Here is a 23325-nt window from a genome sequence, read left to right on the forward strand (position 1 = left end):
TGTATATAAAGATGTAGGACTAAATATTAGGGACTGTTTAGTTATAGGTGGTGGTCCGATCTCCAAAAAGAATTTGGCTGAAAGTACAATCGTCAATCATGTTTTGATTTTTTTCATACCAAGTCAATGGATTTATGTGCTTGCTAAGAACCGAACAGTCTTAATATGAAAACTTTTTCACCTATAATAGAACAATATCAATCAAACAATACAACGTTATTTCATTAATTATATGATAACGTTCGCGTTATGGTGTTGATCGCGAAAGTATTTCAAATATAACTATATGCATTATGCATGTTAGGTTCACATAATATTTTTTTTCATATTGCTAAGGGCTCATGAATAGTCAAATTACTACAGTACCATCGCCTTGGTATGTTGTTTGATTTTATTATGTATTAATTCATAGATTAATAATTGTAGAATGAATAAACCAATTACTTATTACATATTTAAAAGATTTCTGCTGGCTTCGCTCGCACGTGTCACACTTGGCCCATTTATGAAATACCATCCCTAATATCAAATTTAATTTTAATAACTCAGGCCCCGGAACCACAGACACAATAGAAAATCTATTGTGTCTGGGACCGAACGGGCCGCTTGGGGCTCAATGGGTTAAAAGAAAAATGCTGTAATTATCTTCATGCTAATATATTCACGAACATTGCTTCAGCATACTTAGACGCGAAAACCTGACTTACATTTTTATTTCATTGTCTTATACCACTTAATAATTGGCCTTAATAACTTAGTTACAAGTTATTATGTCACTTACTTATTAATAAGTTATTGTGACATAGGACAATAGACAGTTAAGTTCTCAGACGCTATACTTAACGGAACCATGTATAAGCTAAGCACAAAAAGCTAAAAAGGTATTAAATACTAACTGCAGTTACGTTGACAACAAGCTGATGTTTTACTCAGAAGAATTTATAATTACTTATCGTTAAGACGATACACAAAAAAAAATCTACTGCTTGGCGGGCGGAGTCTAATAGCTCGCTATCGCGAACGCGGGTGTGCGCGAAGTCATTCTTGCAAACTCGCCGCGCTGCCGCTGGCCGACTCGGGACAAACATGTATGGAGTCGTCATACAGTTATAATATTCTTATACATATATTTAATTGTTGATTTATTGGTTTTATTTTCTTGCTTATAAACAAATAATCTTCTTTTAAACAACTACTTAGACATTATTAATAATTATTATTATTTCGTAATGTTTACTTTATTACAAAATAATACAGGTTATAAATAATCCTTAAAATAACAAAAAATATTGTTACTCTGAAAAAATGAAATGGTACTCAATAACGCGGACTACTGAATGGATTTAGATAGAATTTGATGCTGACGTAGATATTACGTCATGCCCAGAAATGAAAGGTAATATTTCTGAAAGAAGTTATAAACCCTAATTCTTCTCAGTCAAAGTCAAGAGTGGAAGATATCACTAATATAGTAAAACTGATGCGAAACTTTGGATGTTAATTTGTATATTTTTTTGTTAGTTGTTACTTAATCACGTCAAAACTACATTACCAATTTTGATAAAATATAGCTAATTGCCTGGATTTACACATAGGATACTTTTTATCCGAACTGAACACTTCTGTGGGATAAGACAGGATTCACGATATAATCTAATTCCACGCGGGCAAAGCCGCGGTCGGAATGATATTTTTTTAAATAAAAAAATTGTTTAAAAAAAACACAAAATATATTGACGCATGTATTTATTTTTTGCACTCTATTATAATTGTAATTATTCATTACAAATAATCAAAATAAAATAGCCAGAACAAAGTTAGGCCCTGGTAGGGTAGGTAGGCAGGTACAGCAATGTGAGACGAACACTGGCTTATTTATACCAATAATAATGTATTATAAACATTAAATTAAGTTTACTTTCTAACAACAAAAAAATGTTGTGTGGTTTTATGAAACCACGGTAAAAGTGAAACTGTTCGAACGGTTCCGAACACTGCTTTGTGTAGCGCATGTCGCGTGACGGTCGGCTGTCGAGTAGGTATACCTACTCGGCAGCCGCGATACACGCGACATGCGCTACAGAGACCAAAAAGTTTGAGACGATGTAATAAAAGTTTCACTTTAAAAATACATAATATTAGCTAATGTGAAAGCGAATCAACCAATCATCCCACAAAAATGAAATGTGCACACAAATATTCATCCAAATCGGTTCATGTCATTAGGAGGAGTGACTGCAGCGCCATCTTCCGGGCCCAATTGTGTTTCCAGATCACCCAGGAACTCAATTTAATATACTTACACAAAATTTTTCGAAATGAAAACTCACATTACTATGTAAATATGAATATAAACCTGTTTTATTACTAAGCAATTTCCCGCACAGGTGTAGTAAGTATAAAATATCAACATCAAATTCTTTATATAACATACTTATCTACCACCTTCTTGAAATTATTTCGTATTTTTTTTAAATATAATACTACTCCAATGAGCTCCTGTTCCATATTATGTCCGCCATACTTCCACTAAGTTCACCATGATTTTTTATTTCTTTGCACTTTGTTGCTTTTTGCTAAAAATGGAATCATGCGATAAAACCAGTAGAGCTTTGATAACATACATTTTTGACTGAATAAAGGTACTTACGAAGGAGTGGATTCACATTGTGAACAATCAGTGGGTTTATTTTCCTTCTGGATTCCGGATTTCTGAACAGATTATTTATGCTATAAATGAAAAAATCTTACACATTCGTTATGTACTTAAAACAGGGGTACATATCAAACATCGTCTATAATACAATTATCATCAAATTTAAAATAAAACCAAATTACTTCATTAATTTGTTCCAATTGTAAGCATTATTTTTCCTCCAACCTTTATGTTTCTTCTTCTTATTTTCTTTATTGTCCCCATTTGTCTCATTTTGTCTTATCGTGTTGTCACCCTTTTTTACGATTGCGCGAGCGACACAAGTTCCCCGTGTGACGGCCGTAGCGGGAATGACTCGTGCAGCGATCGGGGTAGGAAGGTACAGGGCGGCTCTCGCTATATTGGCTGGTCGCGCGCTAATTTCAAGTATTTCTTGTTTATTTCAAAACCATCGCATATTTCAAAATTCTAACACGGTAGACGTATAGGTTGTATATTTTATAGTTAATATCCAAAAAGTCGTAACTTTACGTTTGTTATTTTGAAGATGCCAGAGATTAAAAAAAAATAACAATGATAACTTTGTATTTTTTTTCTATCGAGAAAATATCATGGAATCATGTTTCTAAAATGGTAGACGTATTGTGTTACTATTGAACTTTCTTGTCAAGAATTTTCATCACGACAACTTTAATAATATAAAAATTACGAAGGTTTGAAAAGGGCCGTAAATGTTAGAAAAATTAATTCATCACCTTAAGCGGATTTGATTTCTTTTCCTTTTAATTTGTCGAGGCTTGCGCAATGGAAAATACATTTATTGTTCGCTAAGAGCGGGGGCACACGATGCGTTGCGGCGGCGGTGCGGCGCCGGAGCGGTGTCGCTGCGTCGTCTTACATAGAAATATCTGTGGCATGTCACACGATGCGCTCCGGCGCCGCACCGGACTTGTAACCACCAAGACGAGGCGGGGAGGGGTGAATGCGGTGCGACGTCGGAGCGGCACCGCTCAGTTGTTTTGCGTCACAAGGAAGGACACACTGTGCAACGCTGCTACGACGCCGCTGCGACAGAACAACGTTACGGCGCCGCACCACTCGTGTGCCCACTGACACGGTGAAATCTTTGCGGTGCGGCGCCGCAACGCATCGTGTGCCCCCGCCCTAACAGAGGACTTGTTATTTTAAAAAGAAACCTAAGTAAAATAATAAATATTCCATGTTTGACATTTTTATATTATGATGACGATTATTGTCACATTTAATTATTTCGTTGTTAATGTTGTTTTCTATAAATTGTAATCATCTGATTTTGATAAAGATAGGATATTTACGAACCTAGGTTTGATTAAATATATGTACAAACTTATAATACAAAAGTATGAACCAAATTGTGTTGCAATCTGCAACAAAATAAACCAGTGGTAAAACGGACATTCGAGTCGAAAATACTAGAATATGAAATCTAGGCAATGTGAAGCAGTGTAGTTTCTATTTTTAGAATACTTGTTGTAGGCTTTCACATGATACTTAAAATAGCTTAAGTCTGCACTTTATTTACTTACTAGCAATTAAAAAATAATATAAGTAGGTATTCATTAAATTTAATCATTATGTACTAATATTACAAATGCGAAAGTATGATTGTTTTTCTTTCCTTCACGTCGCAACGCAGTGACTGTATGATATGATTGTTGTATCTGGGGATAATGACATAGACTATCTTTACCGCGAAGAAACATATCATTACAAAGGGAATTTCTTTTGAGCATGATGCGGGCGGAAAGCTTCTAGGTTCTAAGTTATTATGACAAAACGTGATTTAAAAACACGTCAGGGTTCATTTATTTCATAAACAAACAGCAACAATAATTATTATCTTTCATTAGTCACAGCAGGTAACAACAAATATTTACTCTATAATTTTTATAGTTGGAACGAAGTTCCTTATCGCGCGTTGTGAAAGGGGGCTAGACGGAAAAAATTCTTACGAAAAGTTGTCACGACACTTTTCGACGCTAGAGTTGAAGCCGTGCGGCGTGCGCGTGGTTCTCTGTATGTCTCTCTTTAACTTAACACTTCGTTCCATCCGGATGTCCCTTGACAACGCTCACGCTTATAATGTCCTATAATATTTATTTATTTATTTTATTTATTTATTTGTTACGTAGTATTTGAGTATGATAAGTTATACAATACAATTTTACTTTAATTATTCAATACGCATTGATTATGCAAATTGAGAGAATTATAGAAACTGTTAGCTAGGCTAGATATTTATATGTATCTAGTTTTTAAACGTTCTGTTTTTAGGAGTTCACCTTGTTACTAAATAGGTATAATAGGTTAGTAGTGAAGATGAAAAAATAAGCCTTTTTAGGCATAGGTCATGGTATTAATAAAATGCTTGAGGCTTGAGATACCTGCCTAAATTAATTATTTATATGTATAAGTACTGGGTACCAAAATTTATAAAGAACATACTCATCCAGTTTAATGGTCTTCGAAAAATAGATTTGTATAATCCTTATTTATGTGGTTTGGCCGTGTGTGTGTGTGTGTGTGTGGTTCGACCTCAAATTTCCAGACAGTTTGCCAGTAGGTAACTTTAATTCACGGCGTAAACTTTCTGGTAACAAGGGATCATAATACGGCCCCAATTCTATGTTAGTTATCTTGTTTCCCAGAATTGTTTTTAAACATAAATGAAGTGTTTGAATTTAAATGTGCTAAAGGCAAATTATTGCTAAGATATTAGTGTAAAAATAACGTACCTACACGTAACTAGTAATACGTGGTTATCATTTATGACATTTCCAGAATTGTCGATGTTTGTTGAAATAATTACTGAGGTATTACTACAGTTGCATAATGCTTACGCATATAACGCATGGATATTGATTTAAGAAATTCATCTTAAGCCAACAATCGGTAAGTTTATACAAAGAACGCAAAATAGGAAGTGTTGTACCCACAACATGCTCTTTGTTTATAAATATAAGGAAGCCACAGTAGAGGCTAGCATGTTTTAAAGCAATAATGCGACTGTGGAAGGCTTTTAGAACTATTTATATTGCATCTAAATCGTAAAATATAAGACCTTGTTTGTGAGGATATTTTCTGACAATCGTTCGCATCTATAATAATATTAACAAGCTGAAGAGTTTGTTTGTTTGAACAGGCTAATCTCAGGAACTACTGGTCTGATTTGAAAAATTCATTCGGTGTTAGCACGTGTTAGATAGCCTATTTATCGAGGAAGGCTATAGGCTATATATCATCACGCTAAGACCAACAGGAGCGGATTAGTTCGGGTGAAACCGCGGAGCACAGCTAGTATTGGATAATATGCTTAGTGCTTACTGTACAGTGTACTTTATGTATGTACTGTTAAGTATACCTTGTGCTTCTAGAGCAGGCACATTTTTGAAGTGACAACTTCTTTAGCGGCGTTGAGTACTTTTTCTGTAATGGGTATAAAATCTTAAACTGGCGTCAGGACACGTGACCTGATCGAAAAAGCGTAAGACGGATACCATTCCGAAATATCAAACATGCTCAACGTTAATAATCAAGTTTTCACTTCTGCCGGCACTCCCGTCTTTTTTTTTCAGAAATTTTAGCAACATATCAACACCAATTGTTTAAGTTATGACGGGAAAATGTACTAGTTTAATTTCCAATAAACAAGCTTTTATTAGCTCCACTAGAATCTATACGCAACCGACTGTTTTAGATTCAAACTTTGAACATTTATCAAGGTTCGGTGATAATACAATAATTTCATGAGATTTTTGTAAACGATACTAGGTAGGTATATATGTTTAATAAAAAATATTGAATACAAACTTACCCATTAAAGCCATGAAGAATTGGTTGGCGATACCGCCATGTTGAAATTTCGCAAGCCATATCAGCGGGGACAGTATCATAATATCCACTTTCTGTTGATCTATTCAGTCATTGTTTAATCTGAAACAATATAAAATTTAACTGCAATTATAACATATTATATTATTATTAAAACTAAGAATTAAATATAAGGCGTAAATAAAGTACACAAAATAACTGAATAATTAATCTTCGCTAGATACGCATGAAGGCATTATTTTAATTAGCATTGCTTATGCACTTAACACAGAAGTTAATTGTTTAATTATTCATAATTTAGTGTCATTATAAAAAAAACATTGTCTTTTTTTAAACTGACAATCTTCTTTAATATGGCCAAAATAAGCGCTTAACACACTTCATTTCTTCGTTTTAAAATCTCCTTATTAGCTCAAAGATTGGCCAAAACAGTCAGAATGATTAAATTATAGCAATATGTAAATCAATTTGTTACAAAACGTTTTTCTATTATGTTGCTTTTCCGCTGAAGATTTGAATGCCATAAATAACAATCGTGATCATTTATTTAAATATAACTTTGTACGAGCCCAATGTTCTACTATATTTTATAACTTCACAAAACTGAGTATTTGTCTAGTAGATAACTAATATAAGTCTAGTTAGGTGGGTATTGTTCTGAGAAATAGTTTAGATGAGTTGATTTTTTTGAGGGAACAAAAAAGGGTCTTGGGTATGCCCATGCGATTTGAAATACTTCTATTTATTCCAGTGTAACACAGGCTATATCTTATTTATTTTTTACCCCGGGACCATCCGGACGGAAGTTGGACCAGCGGCAAACTTAAAACAATTTATTATAAGTAGGTATAACATGTTGACATTATCTGTACCTAAGCATTTTAAAACTGTGATTATTACAATTAAAGAGGAAATACTGACTTCCGAGGCACAGTAACTAGTTCATAAGTCAGGATCGCCTTTTGTATGATGGCTGATGGATGTATGATATTGTAATTGGTCTGAATTCAAAACTAAACCATTGCGTATTTAAACTTAATAACATAGTGTACATAAATGCATCCAGCTTGTATTGTTAAAACTAGCCGATTTTTCTAATGTCGAGTAAAATAAATATCAGCTAAATATATATTTTTTTACTGGGCATGCCATTTTAAGTTAATTGAAGCAAATAATTTACCCTATATAATAATTATGCAGCTATTTAGAAGGTACTAAGGTAACGAGATCACCATTAGTCATAGATCATTGGCAGTTTCTAACGAAAACCAGTTCAGCATTGCATTATATGAAGGCCGATAAATAGTACAGGCGAGGATAGATGCGTTTTATAATTATTTTTATTGCACATAAACGTGTTGTAGAAATCTAATAATACATAAAGTAAGAAATGTACTAAATGAGAATGCAATTAAAACTTATTCGTAGTTCAAGCATAACATAACATAACCACAGAAAAGATTTTCGTAACTTAAACTATGGAGTTTTTTACCGGTTCTTCTCAATAGATAGGTACTGCTTTCCGAATTAGTGGTAAATGTTAAAACTGTTATGACGACTCAAAAGGGTTTCTTATAGGAGTCTAAATGAATAAATAATTGTTTCAGTTTGTGTTTATTTTTTGCAGGTACTAAATGCATTTGCATCCAAACTACCTACTGGATTGGTTTAAAAATACTTTCATCAAATAAATACTTCTACCGTCTCTTCATCTTCATCTTCATCATCTTCATCGAAACAATTAGTACCGATCTTCGATACAAATTCTATGTTTTTAGATTCTTGTAATTCAATGAAGGTAATGAATGCGATGCTATTCCAATAAGGTTTGGTTTTCCCTCATCTAATGTTAACCTTCTGTTGCCTTTTTTCCTATGTTTAATGAATGGCCTTCTCTCATGTGAGTTCATGTGTTTTTTAGTGAATGATCTCATTAGCTGCTATTAAATTAGAAGCTAATTGACAAGCCTAAATAGTAGCGATTGTAGTCGAAATAACACAGACTAATTATTTTCAGGTATTTACCTACTAATTATTAAAATTGCTTGTTTGAGAAACGTAGAATTATAGAGACATTAACATTAAGAAAACGACGCGGTGTGTCCCTAAAGACACATAAAACTGAAAGAATAGAATAAATTCGATCTCTCATTCGCGGGTCACGATTGGCTGAATTGGTCAAGCATTCGCCCCGGATTGGCATGAAAGAATGCGGGTTCGAGTCCCGCCTGATAATTTTTTTCTATTCTTTATAAATTTATATTAAGAAGAAAATGTCACTTATCAAGAACTAACTAAGAAGACACCATAGAGGCTAAAACGATGGCTTCTAAATTAAAAGACCCTAAAGAAAGACAAGTTTACTTTCTAGTTTCTAAATTAAACATAACAAAATTAGTAATTTATGGAGCACCAATCTGTTCTTTTAAATTGCTAAAATTTATGAATTTTAATTTTGTATAATTCTATTATATTTTAACTTCCATATGGGAACACATATCCTGAATAAAACAATTTTATTTTTATTTATTTTATTTTTAAAAAATCCTTATCTTTTATCTACATGCAATTTAGAACAAAAGTCGTATACACTTCTCTTTTCATAATATAAATTATAATTCCGATCATTGAATACAATTGACGAGTGGAAGCTACGGCGGCCATGTTTGGCAACTATTGCGTCAATATGTGGCCGAAGTTTTAAATCTTGTCACACGTTGCGGGCTGAATTTATAATAACTCAGTTTATTATTGTGTATTCTGTTAAATGATAAGCGAATTAAAAAATAAAACATTACTAAAATATTTGTGTTTTGATATCTATCATATATCAGGTTGTTTATGTAAAGTTTTGGCTGGTTTTGGCGGTAAAAAAGAAGGATTGGCGGCAAAAAGGCACCGGTGACGTAAAATGTAATTTAATTAGTAAAGTTCCCATTGTGTGTACAAAGTTAAAATATAGATTTTTTAATCACGAAGTATCCTATGGCTCTGAGCCTATGAGGTCCTCTTTAATACAATATTATGAATGATCTATATTATGTCTCATATAATGAATAACAGATAAATTGCTTCAAACGTGACGATCATAGACATTCCGTAATTAATTGCACAGTGATAAGACTAGTCAATAATAAAACCGGATTTAAAACTGAAGTCGACTGCATCACACCGGAATCATTTGATGCGGAAACTAAACGACAATTTGTTTGTTTGTACGCAAGACGATGTCTAGTTCAAGGGTGTATAGTAATCAAGAGGAACTCATAGTTCTTGTAAAGATCTGCACTTTGAGGAAAGTTGTGGAGTATGGGTATATAATATTATTTCTGCGTAATCTTTTTTTAAACGTGTGTTTAAAATTTTGATCCTATGCTTTTAAATTGTGGATCATAGGCCGAATGGTCAGGCGAGGCCACGATATCTACGGAAAAGGTCGCGGTTTCGAATCCTGCCTCAAATGTTTTGATGATCAAATTTCTTGCATTGTTTAAAAATCTTTTTAAATTTCCATTCCATGAATAAAATATTAAACGTCGGTATACGCAAATCGTAAAGACACATTATCTTGACATCTTCGGAAGCTTATTAATATGCTTCAAGACAATGCCGAAAGACTATCGCTGCCTTGAGAAATCTTATCTATTCTTAGATGTTTTTGACATTGGAATTTGGAACAAAGGCACTCGAAATAGATAATATATTAATAAGTGTAGTATCAAGTATGGGATAATTTGAGAGACACTTGACACTGAATGATACGGCAAGTACGAATTACATAATTTGCAAGGAATCTGTTATCTGAAGGTCGACGATATGTCTCAAAGGCACGTGTCGCATGGAGACTACATACAGGCCTTTAACTAGTGCCCGACCAAAATTCGCAGCCAGAGATTGATCTAGCCTAAGGATCTAGCTAACCTGTTTTAGAAAGTTTTTCAGTAACTAATAATTTTGTTATATTGACTTGTAGAAGTCGATTGAAAAAATACGATTTAAATTATTACGAATATAATAAATTATTATTAATCGAAGATTTATGCTAATCCTAGGTTACGACGGCCTATCCTTGAAAACCAAAGTAGAGATAGATGGAAAATAATATTAAAAATGTACTTATATTTGAAGTTTGATGCTAATCCATGGATACCTACTTTAGTAAAAGGACCACCCAAAGCTATTATATATTGAAGATCGGCGAAAGGCGTCCTATTGTTGAAAACCAAAGTTTAATTAGATCGAAAATATACAATTATCGAAGATGGATGCTAATCCTAGGATAGGAGATACATTAAAGAGGGAGATGGGTAACACAAAACTATTGAAAGATAGCGTAAGGCGGACTATCGTTGAAAAGTGAAAACCTGACATATGAACATTCCATTCTACCGTTGCAGTTGCATCTAAGTTCAGGATTAGTCATTAGAGAAATGTCTATATTCCAAGATCACAGGTCGGTATTACGTATTTGTACAATACGCCAATAAGCATAAAATTCCTTATGGCATATCAAATCGTTTTGTAATAAATTGGTTTTAAATTGCCGATAAATATGACTATTGTGTGTAACTCCTTTATAATTCTTACATATGTGTAGCTATCAGCAATTTATTCACCCTTATAAAGTTGCCATTGTTTTAACTAATATGTGTATTATGACGTCAATATCTTCGATCACGACAATCCCAATAAAATGCGGAAAATTAATAGAGCATGAACTTTAAGGAATATTTACTGGGGATATATTGCAAATGCATGGAATTTGAATTCTGTCAAATTAAAGGTGGCACCAAGGTTACTAAAGTTATATTTTTTACCCGAATACGTTGTAAGATGGGTTCTGATTTTTAATTGAATGTATATGTACCTACTTTATTACCTATTTTATTACGTATTTTATTTACCTATTTTATTTTTTGCGCTCTGTAGTCTGATTGATTTAATTCGTCATTCAGGCATAATTTGAGTACAAACTTTATTGTAAAATGTAATTTAGTCAAAATGAATATTAGGTGGATTTTATTCGTTTTATGTGACTTTAATATATTTAACTTTAGTTTTTCCATATGGAAAACCAAAAGTACACTTAAGAGCTTTAAGACGATTATAATATTTTAAAAGATAGATTTTTAAAACTATGTACCTGTAATATTATATCACCATGTCGTTTATCATTATCACTATAAAACTACAAATAATGTATCAAGATGTTGATAACGTCTCTTCAAAAAGATAATCTCGTCAAAAATACTATCAATGCAAATATTTAATTTAAATTGTTAAGGTGAGTTTACACTCTCGTCGGACGTCAGCGAGCGGCCACGCGTGTGAACTTACGTGTTTGATTTGACTACGTGCTTAATGACGCATTTTTCATTTACAAGCTTTTAAAGGCTTATATATAATATTAAGGACCGGAGCGTGGCTTGCCTTGTGTAAGTTTGTAAGAGTTTGTATGAAGCGGCTTGGCGAGCAGATGAATGAAACATGAAGCAGCTTTTGAATATAAAATTGTGAATGGTTTTGTCATTGTTCGCATTTACAATTTTTAGTTTGTTTTTAATATTTGTATAGCATTTAATTATGTGAATATGTTGACAGTATATCAATAAAATGATGAGGGAAGTTTTTTTCAGAAACCGCCGAAGCCGAAATTAAAAATTAGCTGTTCCCAATATTAATTCTAAGCACATCATCGCATTAATTAAAATTGTAAATGCAAGCCTAATATCGCAACCTTAACATTTGCAGATATTCAGCAAGCGTGTAGACACCACATTATGTTTAGATTGCTAATGACTAGAATTAAGGTAAACAGCAAACATAGTATTATTTTGGGTCTTTCGTAAAAACTGCTGTTCAAGCACCATAATCTAGTAAGTATTTTCTTCTGTTTGATTTTACACGAGTATTGAACTATAATATAATGAATAAATCCCGTTAAAAATCCGTTAAAATGTTTAATTTCTAAATTCACTACATTATTATATATTAAAGTTTTTTCTTCTTCTTCTCTTTTTTGCCGAAATCAATATACATCATATTATGTAACTAGTTACTTCGCGAACCTATTTTTAAACGAAGTCAATCAAGTCAAGGATATAAATATTTCGGCATTTATAAATAAAATACCTAAATTAAACAGGTACTTACACGTTACCATTTACGTTCTATATATTTTTATTTAAACCGTGAACATCATCCTTTAGTCCGAGACCCCTACTTAATTATCTAAAGTATACTAATACATATTATAAAGCTGAAGAGTTTGTTTGTTTGTTTGAACGCGCTAATCTCGGGAACTACTGGTCCGATTTGAAAAATTATTTCGGTGTCAGATAGCCCATTTATCGAGGAAGGATATAATACGTCACGCTATGACCAACAGGAGCGGAACAATGCGGGTAAAACCGCACAGCACAGCTAGTTATCAATAAGATTATTCACAGTGACTAATAACATTCGACTATTTCTTATTATGATTTTTTTGCGCGGCCATCCTTGTTGTCAAATGAAATAACGTGACTATCGAGATTAAACGTGTTTTACGATTTATTTTACAATCCGGAACAAGCATATTATTATTTATGTATGGCAAAAACTTGATTCGGCATATACGTTATACAACCATTTTTTCAATTTATCTGGAAGATAAAAAGCTGTATGTAAAGTTAATTAATTATACGGAAAATTTGTTTTACCAATTCCGGTCGAATGACGTTCGTCAAAAAGTTTAAAATATTATTAACCTTTCTTAATAATAAAGGTTGGTTTGTATAGTGCTGTAGCCTGTATGTCTATACTAATATTATAAAGAGGAAAGGTTTGTAATTATGTATGTGGTTTTCACGCATAAACTACTGGACCGATTTCAAAAATTCTTTCACCAATAGAAAGCTGCATCTTCACTGAGCAACATAGGTTATATTGCATTTTGAAAAAAAATAGAGATCCTTACCAAAAATGCAGTAACCCAAGGTGTAAAAAAATCCTCAATAAAAGTTCTGTCATCGCGTGCGCTGCGGAATCTATGGAAGATAGAACAACAGGAAGTCGGTTAAAAATGTTCTACGGTATTATAGAATGGATCAATATCTACAAGAAAGTCCGCGATACCATATCGCGATACCATCTTCAGTAGTTATGTTACTACAACAACTTTTTTACGTTTTCAAAGTAAATAGAAGTGCCGACAGTAATCAAACCATGTTATCCATACACATAATATATTATTCCTTATCCCATTAAATTATGTTTTATTATAGATTGTTTCGATACCAGCAAAATACTTTTTAAATGAAAAAAAATTGGATATTCCATTCAAAAGATATATAACGAATTTTTAAGTGTCAATCTACAGAAAATAGTAGGTATACTGTTCAATACAATGAGCAGGCCGTAGTGCGGGACGGGGTGAAGGTGATTTTCATGTGATTTAAAATTAAGACGATACACAAAAAAAAATCTACTGCTTGGCGGGCGGAGTCTAATAGCTCGCTATCGCGAACGCGGGTGTGCGCGAAGTCATTCTTGCAAACTCGCCGCGCTGCCGCTGGCCGACTCGGGACAAACATGTATGAAGTCGTCATATTACAGTTATAATATTCTTATACATATATTTAATTGTTGATTTATTGGTTTTATTTTCTTGCTTATAAACAAATAATCTTCTTTTTAACAACTACTTAGACATTATTAATAATTATTATTATTTCGTAATGTTTACTTTATTACAAAATAATACAGGTTATAAATAATCTTTAAAATAACAAAAAATATTGTTACTCTGAAAAAATGAAATGGTACTCAATAACGCGGACTACTGAATGGATTTAGATAGAATTTGATGCTGACGTAGATATTACGTCATGCCCAGAAATGAAAGGTAATATTTCTGAAAGAAGTTATAAACCCTAATTCTTCTCAGTCAAAGTCAAGAGTGGAAGATATCACTAATACAGTAAAACTGATGCGAAACTTTGGATGTTAATTTGTATATTTTTTTGTTAGTCGTTACTTAATCACGTCAAGACTACATTACCAATTTTGATAAAATATAGCTAATTGCCTGGATTTACACATAGGATACTTTTTATCCGAACTGAACACTTCTGTGGGATAAGACAGGATTCACGATATAATCTAATTCCACGCGGTCGGAATGATATTTTTTTAAATAAAAAAATTGTTTAAAAAAAAACACAAAATATATTGACGCATGTATTTATTTTTTGCACTCTATTATAATTGTAATTATTCATTACAAATAATCCAAATAAAATAGCCAGAACAAAGTTAGGCCCTGGTAGGGTAGGTAGGCAGGTACAGCAATGTGAGACGAACACTGGCTTATTTATACCAATAATAATGTATTATAAACATTAAATTAAGTTTACTTTCTAACAACAAAAATACATAATATTAGCTAATGTGAAAGCGAATCAACCAATCATCCCACAAAAATGAAATGTGCACACAAATATTCATCCAAATCGTTTCATGTCATTAGGAGGAGTGACTGCAGCGCCATCTTCCGGGCCCAATTGTGTTTCCAGATCACCCAGGAACTCAATTTAATATACTTACAAAATTTTTCGAAATGAAAACTCACATTACTATGTAAATATGAATATAAACCTGTTTTATTACTAAGCAATTTCCCGCACAGGTGTAGTAAGTATAAATGAAATAAATATCAACATCAAATTCTTTATACAACATACTTATCTACCACCTTCTAAGAAATGTAATTCTTGAAATTATTTCGTATTTTTTTTAAATATAATACTACTCCAATGAGCTCCTGTTCCATATTATGTCCACCATACTTCCACTAAGTTCACCATGATTTTTTATTTCTTTGCACTTTGTTGCTTTTTGCTAAAAATCGAATCATGCGATAAAACCAGTAGAGCTTTGATAACATACATTTTTGACTGAATAAAGGTACTTACGAAGGAGTGGATTCACATTGTGAACAATCAGTGGGTTTATTTTCCTTCTGGATTCCGGATTTCTGAAAAGATTATCTATGCTATAAATGAAAAAATCTTACACATTCGTTATGTACTTAAAACAGGGGTACATATCAAACATCGTCTATAATACAATTATCATCAAATTTAAAATAAAACCAACTTACTTCATTAATTTGTTCCAATTGTAAGCATTCTTTTTCCTCCAACCTTTATGTTTCTTCTTCTTATTTTCTTTATTGTCCCCATTTGTTTCATTTTGTCTTATCGTGTTGTCACCCTTTTTTACGATTGCGCGAGCGACACAAGTTCCCCGTGTGACGGCCGTAGCGGGAATGACTCGTGCAGCGATCGGGGTAGGAAGCTACAGGGCGGCTCTCGCTATATTGGCTGGTCGCGCGCTAATTTCAAGTATTTCTTGTTTATTTCAAAACCATCGCATATTTCAAAATTCTAACACGGTAGACGTATAGGTTGTATATTTTATAGTTAATATCCAAAAAGTCGTAACTTTACGATTGTTATTTTGAAGATGCCACAGATTAAAAAAAAATAACAATGATAACTTTGTATTTTTTTTCTATCGAGAAAATATCATGGAATCATGTTTCTAAAACGGTAGACGTGTCGTGTTACTATTGAACTTTCTTGTCAAGAATTTTCATCACGACAACTTTAATAATATAAAAATTACGAAGGTTTGAAAAGGGCCGTAAATGTTAGAAAAATTAATTCATCACCTTAAACCTATAGTCCGACCTATAGTACTTTACCTATAGGACTTTTCACTGTCACGATATCGCATTCTATGCGGGTGAAACCGCAGGGCATTGCTAGTAACAAATAAAACAAACTAGATGGCAAATTGTTCAATGAGTTACTGATTGACAGACACCGCAGAAAATAATAAGGCGGACGTATCAAATTAAAGGTCTTATAGCTATACAACGATTGTACAACCTCATACAGATATGTACGGTTACATTGCTAGTAAGTATATCTGAATGTGCTTGACAAAAAACTTGATACATCACGAGGCCAGGGCATAATCAAGAGTTTAGCTGTTGTATGGAGCTAAATTATTATTGGTTTATTCAGGTATGTACTAAGCGTGGAATAGAACGCACATTTATTATTTTATTGTCGACATTACAAAAAGGTCCCGTGTGTTATCTTTGAAAATAGATTTTTCTTTGAAAATGCGGGCGAGGCCGCAGGCGGAAAGCTAGTAGGTATGTAATATGATGGAGAATTTCCTATACTTACTGCGGAAAGATTTTGATTACAATTATTCTGCCAGTTTGTTTACAGGAAGTATTCAGTTAAAATAATTTATTTTAATGACGTAATTATATGTTATTTAATTCTTTATGAGGCATTGTGATTTGTGAGATGTTTCTTTTGTTGATACATTAATCATTAATATTCAGAAGTGAAGACTGAATTAAATAATTTTTAAATAGGTATATAACACCGACAAAAGTTAGAAATTAGTTGCTTTACAATTCAAAAAGTTGTTTATTCAAACGGTTTAACCCCTTGACCACCGAGTCGAGCGGCCCGATCGGGCCACGACACAATAGATTTTCTATTGTCTGTGATTCCGGGGGCTAAGGCATTAATATTAATGTTATATATTTAATCGTTTTATCGAATTTTACAATAATGGAAATTGTTAAAAAATTTAATTATCATGAAAAAAAAAACTTTTCTATCGGATAAATTTTATACCAAATAGGTATCTATAAATTGGATGGTCATCGGCATCCTCGGTAGGTTTTTAATATTGTTTCATCCAAAAGCTTTATAGATAGAATGTACCATAAAAGTGTACTGTGTAATACTTACTATGTATATAATTTTCAAAATTGATCAGATTTTAAGTTTATAGGTAGTCCACAAGTTTGATTATACGTGTATGGACTACTAACTATAGGTATAATTGCAGTCTATGGTCAGTTATTTCAAGGTAAAATATCGAAAGGAAACTGATTTAAAGTTAAAACTGTTTTTAAGTGCAGTAAATAACACACTGAACTCGACATGACTTGTGGTTTAAAAGTGAACTTTTCTTATTCTGTAGGTACCTATTTAGCTTTATATTTTACTAGACCGCCCGCGGCTTTGTCCAAAACCTAATAAATTATATGTATGTATATACTAAAACCTTCCTCTTGACTCACTCTATCTATTTAAAAAAACCGCATCAAAATCCGTTGCGTAGTTTTAAAGATTTAAGCATACAAAGGGACATAGGGACAGAGAAAGCGACTTTGTTTTACCTATATGTACTATGTAGTGAAGTGATGTATTCAGTCCTATCAGGAAGGAATCAAACTCAAAAGTTAATAAAATATATTAACAGTTTTAATTTATCAAAAAGCCATTTACAAATTGGTCATTTGAAAATATTTTTTAATCAGTAATCACCAAAGAGTTCGTGAAATAGTTGTAGACTTCTATACTACTCTATTCTACCTACTTTCTACTATAAAGTTGGGACTTTGTAAGAAAAAAATTGGATAAGTTTTGAAGCAAACAAGTCTAGATACCTGTATTATGTACATTTTTAATTTTAAACTCAGAGTTTATAGTACGAGGCCTAATTTTAACTAGCAACCTAGTCGATATAATATGTATTCTCCAAATTATAAATAGGTATACATAAAATTTTGTTTTTAGCAAAAAAACGATGATCGCACTAATCCTGCTGTGGGATCTTAGACTATTACTTATTGCCAGGACGTAACCGCCAACCGGCATTGAAACTTGTATCTATTAAATAATAAAATAATATGAAATATGTGTAACAAGAAAACCACATCGATTGTGTAACTTGTCAAGGTTTTGCGTTAATAGTTACTAGAAATATATTTTTGTTAATGAAACAAAAAGGCAACAAAACCAACAAAACATTGTTTGCTTATCAGAAAGACTTTCTATAAGTTCTTTTGTACATTTCAAGTTTTTACTTGACTTCTTTTATTTGGTACTCTTTTAATGAAATTTATCCAAGTAATATAAAAGGTTATAAGAAGGAATAAGCTAAAAATAAACAACAAACGTTTCATAAAATAGGGTAAGTTGTTTTGTATGTTTTTTTTTGTTTATGGCGCAGGTGGTGCCACAAAGAAGACCCTCATTTTGACATCTGGTACAACAAAGAGTTTTTGTTTGTCCAAAATCCTTTATATTTTATGCACACAAAATGTCTGTAGGGCTGTCGACCGGGACATTTTTAATATTTTTTTTATAATTGCTAATTATGCTTTCTTGTGTCTGGGACCGATCGGGCCGCTTGGGGCTCAATGGGTTAAGAAAGGTGATATTATATACTGGATCTATTTCATGAATGAATAAATTAATATACAAGTGTAATATGTTACACATTTAAATATGATGTAGGTACGTACCTAAATACATACTTTAAACTTATTTACTGAATCTATAATCCCAGATTCATTGTGATATAAATCCGATGGCTAATTATCTAGGTAGGACCTAGATTCTAGGTACTACATAATAGGTACATACCTTTTCACCAGCTTCTACTTATAATTTTTGATTGAAGTTTATAAGTAAGTAAGTTAGGTATGTTCGTATAACTTTATTGTAATACCTACCTATTTAATAAAGTTTCATAACATTTTAAACATAAGATTAGGATGAAGCCGTTCACTTGTTTTTGTGCTCACATACTAAGCAATGATTATTGTTTGAGAGCAAAAAACTAATGATTATAATATAATATAAATCTACTATAAAATCTACCAAAATGAGTTCTCGCGGGAAAATACGTGGCAAACCCTATCTTATGAGTTAATTGATAGCTGTTATGTTCTTAATATTTTGGTAATATTTTATAATTAAATTAATATTACATTATAGAATTAAAATTTTATTACCAGTTCCTAGATGTATTAGGTATAATTGTATAAATAAGCCGTTATCTACCTCCTAATAAGTTATTTTAATTTCAAATATGTATTTTACATAATGAATGAGTTTTTTTGAAAAACAAAATTAGAAATATTAGAATATATTTAAATTACTTATACTTACATGACGGATGTATATCCTTAATTCCACTTTTAACACATGAATATTTCACAACCCGGAATAAATTTGACCTAAAGCTTTCTCTTTCAAATTTTGTTAAAAACAACCGAAACGTATTATAGATTGTAGTTTTGTTACTATATTTCGTATACTTTATTGCAAAAGTATGTTTTAAGTAAGGAACGCGTGATTTATCGTAAAAAACATCGACAATGTGCGCGCGAAATAAAAACGCGTTTAAGCACCCTTACGACTTTAAACAGACTGAGGCGACATCCAGCGAAGCGTGTTATAAACTATGGAAGTGTAAACAACGTAGGATTTTATTGCATTCGCAGTGGTTGACATTTTGTAAACGAAATATTTTGTGACGCGGGTTGACGAACTTTACTTTTAATGAATGGGGGTGAGTACATACTATTTTCGTTATAATCTTTGGTACTATTATGAATGTTACCATGTGTTAAAGTTTTCATTCCGTGTTTTCATTATTGTTTTGGCGCCTATTTTAAACAATTGACATAATATTATTAACAAATTAATACAGAATAAGTATTATAGTAATTGTCATAAGTAACTAATTTCTAAAGTACGAAATAATATGCCTACCTACATTTTGATCATTGATTTAATGTGTTTGATTTTCTTCCAATTAAAAAATACCTACCTACTTATAGGTACTTATTCGCGCGAAGACTTTATGCAGGTAGTTGTTTATACTGTATATTACAGGTAAGTAAATATTGGTTATTTGCTCAGTCCTTGATATCGGCCCTGTAACTATTACTAACTAGGTAGTTACTAAATTTACCTATTTGATTGATTGCTTATAAGTTAGAACAGAGGACGCAAAACAATCAAAGCGGCGGACCGCTTACATATTATTATTTCATCTGGAGATTAGAATCTTAATCTTCTTCTCTCTTTCTCTCTCTCTTAATCTTAATCTTTATTAAATTTGTTTTCATTTTTTCCTATTATTAATTCATTAGTTCTTAGCTGACGTTAAATAAATAGTTTTAAAGAAAGTGGTGGCCGGTGGTTGAAGTTGAATTTCGAAACATCACACACCCCTGCACACACACATACCAAACAAATGCACATGCAAACATACACACACACCCACAGGCCACAACCAGACAACACACGCACACGCACATGATTACACAGTTGGTACTTGGTACACATACCTACTTATTTATGCATTTTTTTATTAATTAGTAATTTTTGAATATCCCTGGTAGTTATTTCTTTAAGTTTAAATTCATAATCTGTAAAATTTATGAAATAAATAAAGTTGAATTTGATAGCTGTACATTGGCTGTACAAAGGCTGTACATGATGAATACTTATTCTAAGAAACGGATGTTATTGGTGACACCTGTCTTAGATCTTATTTAGATAATGTTTAACATTGTCGTCATATATGGTGATTTAACCTTTTTGGATTCAAACGGTAGGAAGTGGTTTTGACCTGTTTCTCGATAATTTTGTGTAAATGTTTTGTTTTATCATTTGCCTACATACCTATAATATAGGTATTAAAGTTTACTTTGGGACGTTTGCATTATTCAATAAGTATTTTAATTGCCTTTCATAAAGGCTTAGCTTTAATATTATCTATATACAAATAAATTATGTTTTACTGTTTGTTGTAATAATGTCATAGGTATATTTATGAAATAATTACAGAATCCATATAGGTAGGTACCTAATTATATCCTATACAAGAAAACGGCTGGACTTTTAATTTGTACAACAGAAGTACTAACTATTATATATACCGTGCCACAGATATATAATATAATATAATACTATAGGTACTAGGTTGTATCTATCTCTACAAACGAATACGACATTTTAAAAGGAAAATCTTTTTACAAGTAGTGGGTGTACCTAGAATTTGCATGGACAATAAAGCATCTGTTAAAATATCGTTTTATGTTGTAGTAATTGTATGTCTTGCATGTTAATTAGTGATTATTATTCTAACAATTATTTGGCAAAACACGTTTTGTCTATGAGATCCTGTAATTCTAAACCTCTCCAAATAAAATGTTAATTGTTATAGTAAGAGGCGTTTTTTTTTTTTTTTTTTATGATATGGGGAGACAAACGAGCGGACGCACTGCCTGGTGGTAAGCAGGTTGCGTCGCCCATAAACCATAACAGAGGTTATGGTTGTTGCCTACCAGAATAGGGTAAGGGGGAAGACGGAATTAAATAATATATAAAAATAATGAAGCGGAAGCTATGCGTGGATTGGGAAGCGGCGGGAATTTATTGGCCTTTTAAGAAATGATAGATTGCGGTAGAGACTATAACATGATAATTTTCATTCATTTGTCTCTGCACATTTATTATCTATCCACCACACTGATCCATCAGTGAAGGAACATTTAGGGAAGAATCTGGAATGAAGAGCTCGAATTAAAGGTTGAACAAAAACTGAATGAAATTCCAAATAAATTAAACTTGTTTGTTTGAAGTATACAAATATCTGATTATTATTTACACAATTGGTAGGAAAATGAATATAAAACAGGCAGTTATAGTTTTGTCTGTATCTGTTTATACCTGAAAATATAAAACATATATATAATATAATATATGTATGTACTTACTAGCGACTCTCCCATAAATTGAATCACTATTTTAAAATCTAAGTTAAATAAAACTTCATCACAAAAAACATGCATTGTTATACTATAACCTAAATAGGAATATTTTTTAAGAACTGGTTAATATATATTTTTAATGCTGAACATAATATAAAACTCGAACAAAAAATAACGCCTGTTTAAATAATAGCAATTAGTTCCAGTGTTTGCTCATAATATTTATTCTAAGAATAATCATTTGTATGTTTTAACATATCCTAAAATGGTCATGGAAAAATTATTTAAGGATCTATTTAACTTCACCCACATTGTATTTAAGTCCAATGACATCATCAAAGGTATCGTAGTTAAAATATATTAAATACTAATATACAAGGTGGACCAAAAGAAGTCATCCGATGTTGTTTGGCTCTCATTTTTTTTCTAAATTAAAAACTTCGATTCTGTTTTTTGATTATGTTTATTTGAACCTTTAAAATTTTATTGGTTAAGTCGAGAAGATGATATCGGCCAAATGGGCGCCGTCACAATTGATTGCCATACGGGCTCGTTTTATGGCATTTCTCATCACTTCAGCGAGAACTTCGGGCGACAAATTCTCGCACTCGTGTCTAATGTTGTCCTTGAGGGCTTCCAAGGTCTCAGCCTTGTTCATGTAAACAAAAAAACCCCACAAAAAAGTCTGGAACGGTTAAATCGGGCGATCTTTCGGGCCAGTGCAAATCGCTAAAACGAGAGATGAGGCGACCCGGGAAAGCCGCCCTCAGAATATCGGTTGTGGCTCGCGCAGTGTGTGCCGTTGCTCCGTCCTGTTAGAACCACATATTCTCCAGTCCTAATTCGTCCAATTGCGGCAGAAAAAACTCAGTCAACATGGCTCTATAGCGTGCACCGTGCCCGTAGCATGTTTCCGGCGACAGCGGTGATATTCTCGGCAGAACGGGTGCTCCGGGGCCGGCCACTCTTGGCAACGTCTCGTGTGGTCCCATACTCTTCAAGGTTGGTGGCCAAACGGCGCAGTGTTTGCGCAGTCAGTGTCGGACGGCCGGGGAATCGGCGACGAATTGTTACGCAAAAAAGTTGACACGATTATTCCAAGTTATTGGGTACTGTATCGCTCCATGGCTTGTTCACTTGTATTCTA

The 23325-nt window shown here is 32.6% G+C and overlaps 2 protein-coding genes and 1 long non-coding RNA gene across 3 annotated transcripts in view; 1 reads left to right on the forward strand and 2 right to left on the reverse strand.

Moving 5' to 3' along the window:
• The window catches only part of LOC149477287 (solute carrier family 2, facilitated glucose transporter member 8-like), a 39191-nt gene extending 19357 nt beyond the window's left edge, over positions 1–19834 (reverse strand). The window contains exons 1-2 of the mRNA XM_089710797.1: positions 19564–19834; positions 6510–6628 (exon numbers count right to left, since the gene is read on the reverse strand). Coding sequence (XP_089566923.1) covers positions 6510–6588 — 79 coding nt within the window. The 5' untranslated portion in view covers positions 6589–6628; positions 19564–19834. The remainder of the gene's footprint in view (positions 1–6509; positions 6629–19563) is intronic.
• Positions 1–23325, forward strand: part of LOC149477284 (retinaldehyde-binding protein 1-like) — a 171195-nt gene that overhangs the window by 81468 nt on the left and 66402 nt on the right. The window lies entirely within an intron of this gene.
• LOC149477289 (uncharacterized) lies at positions 2508–3406 on the reverse strand. Its single transcript, XR_016317648.1, has 3 exons — positions 2839–3406; positions 2651–2712; positions 2508–2576 (listed from the first exon to the last, which is right to left on the reverse strand). It is a non-coding gene; the product is annotated as an uncharacterized LOC149477289 (long non-coding RNA).

Source organism: Colias philodice, chromosome 25, assembly GCF_061535455.1.
Source record: "Colias philodice isolate Cphi_HAF_F1 chromosome 25, ilColPhil1 Martin Lab GWU primary, whole genome shotgun sequence".
NCBI lineage: Eukaryota > Metazoa > Arthropoda > Insecta > Lepidoptera > Pieridae > Colias > Colias philodice.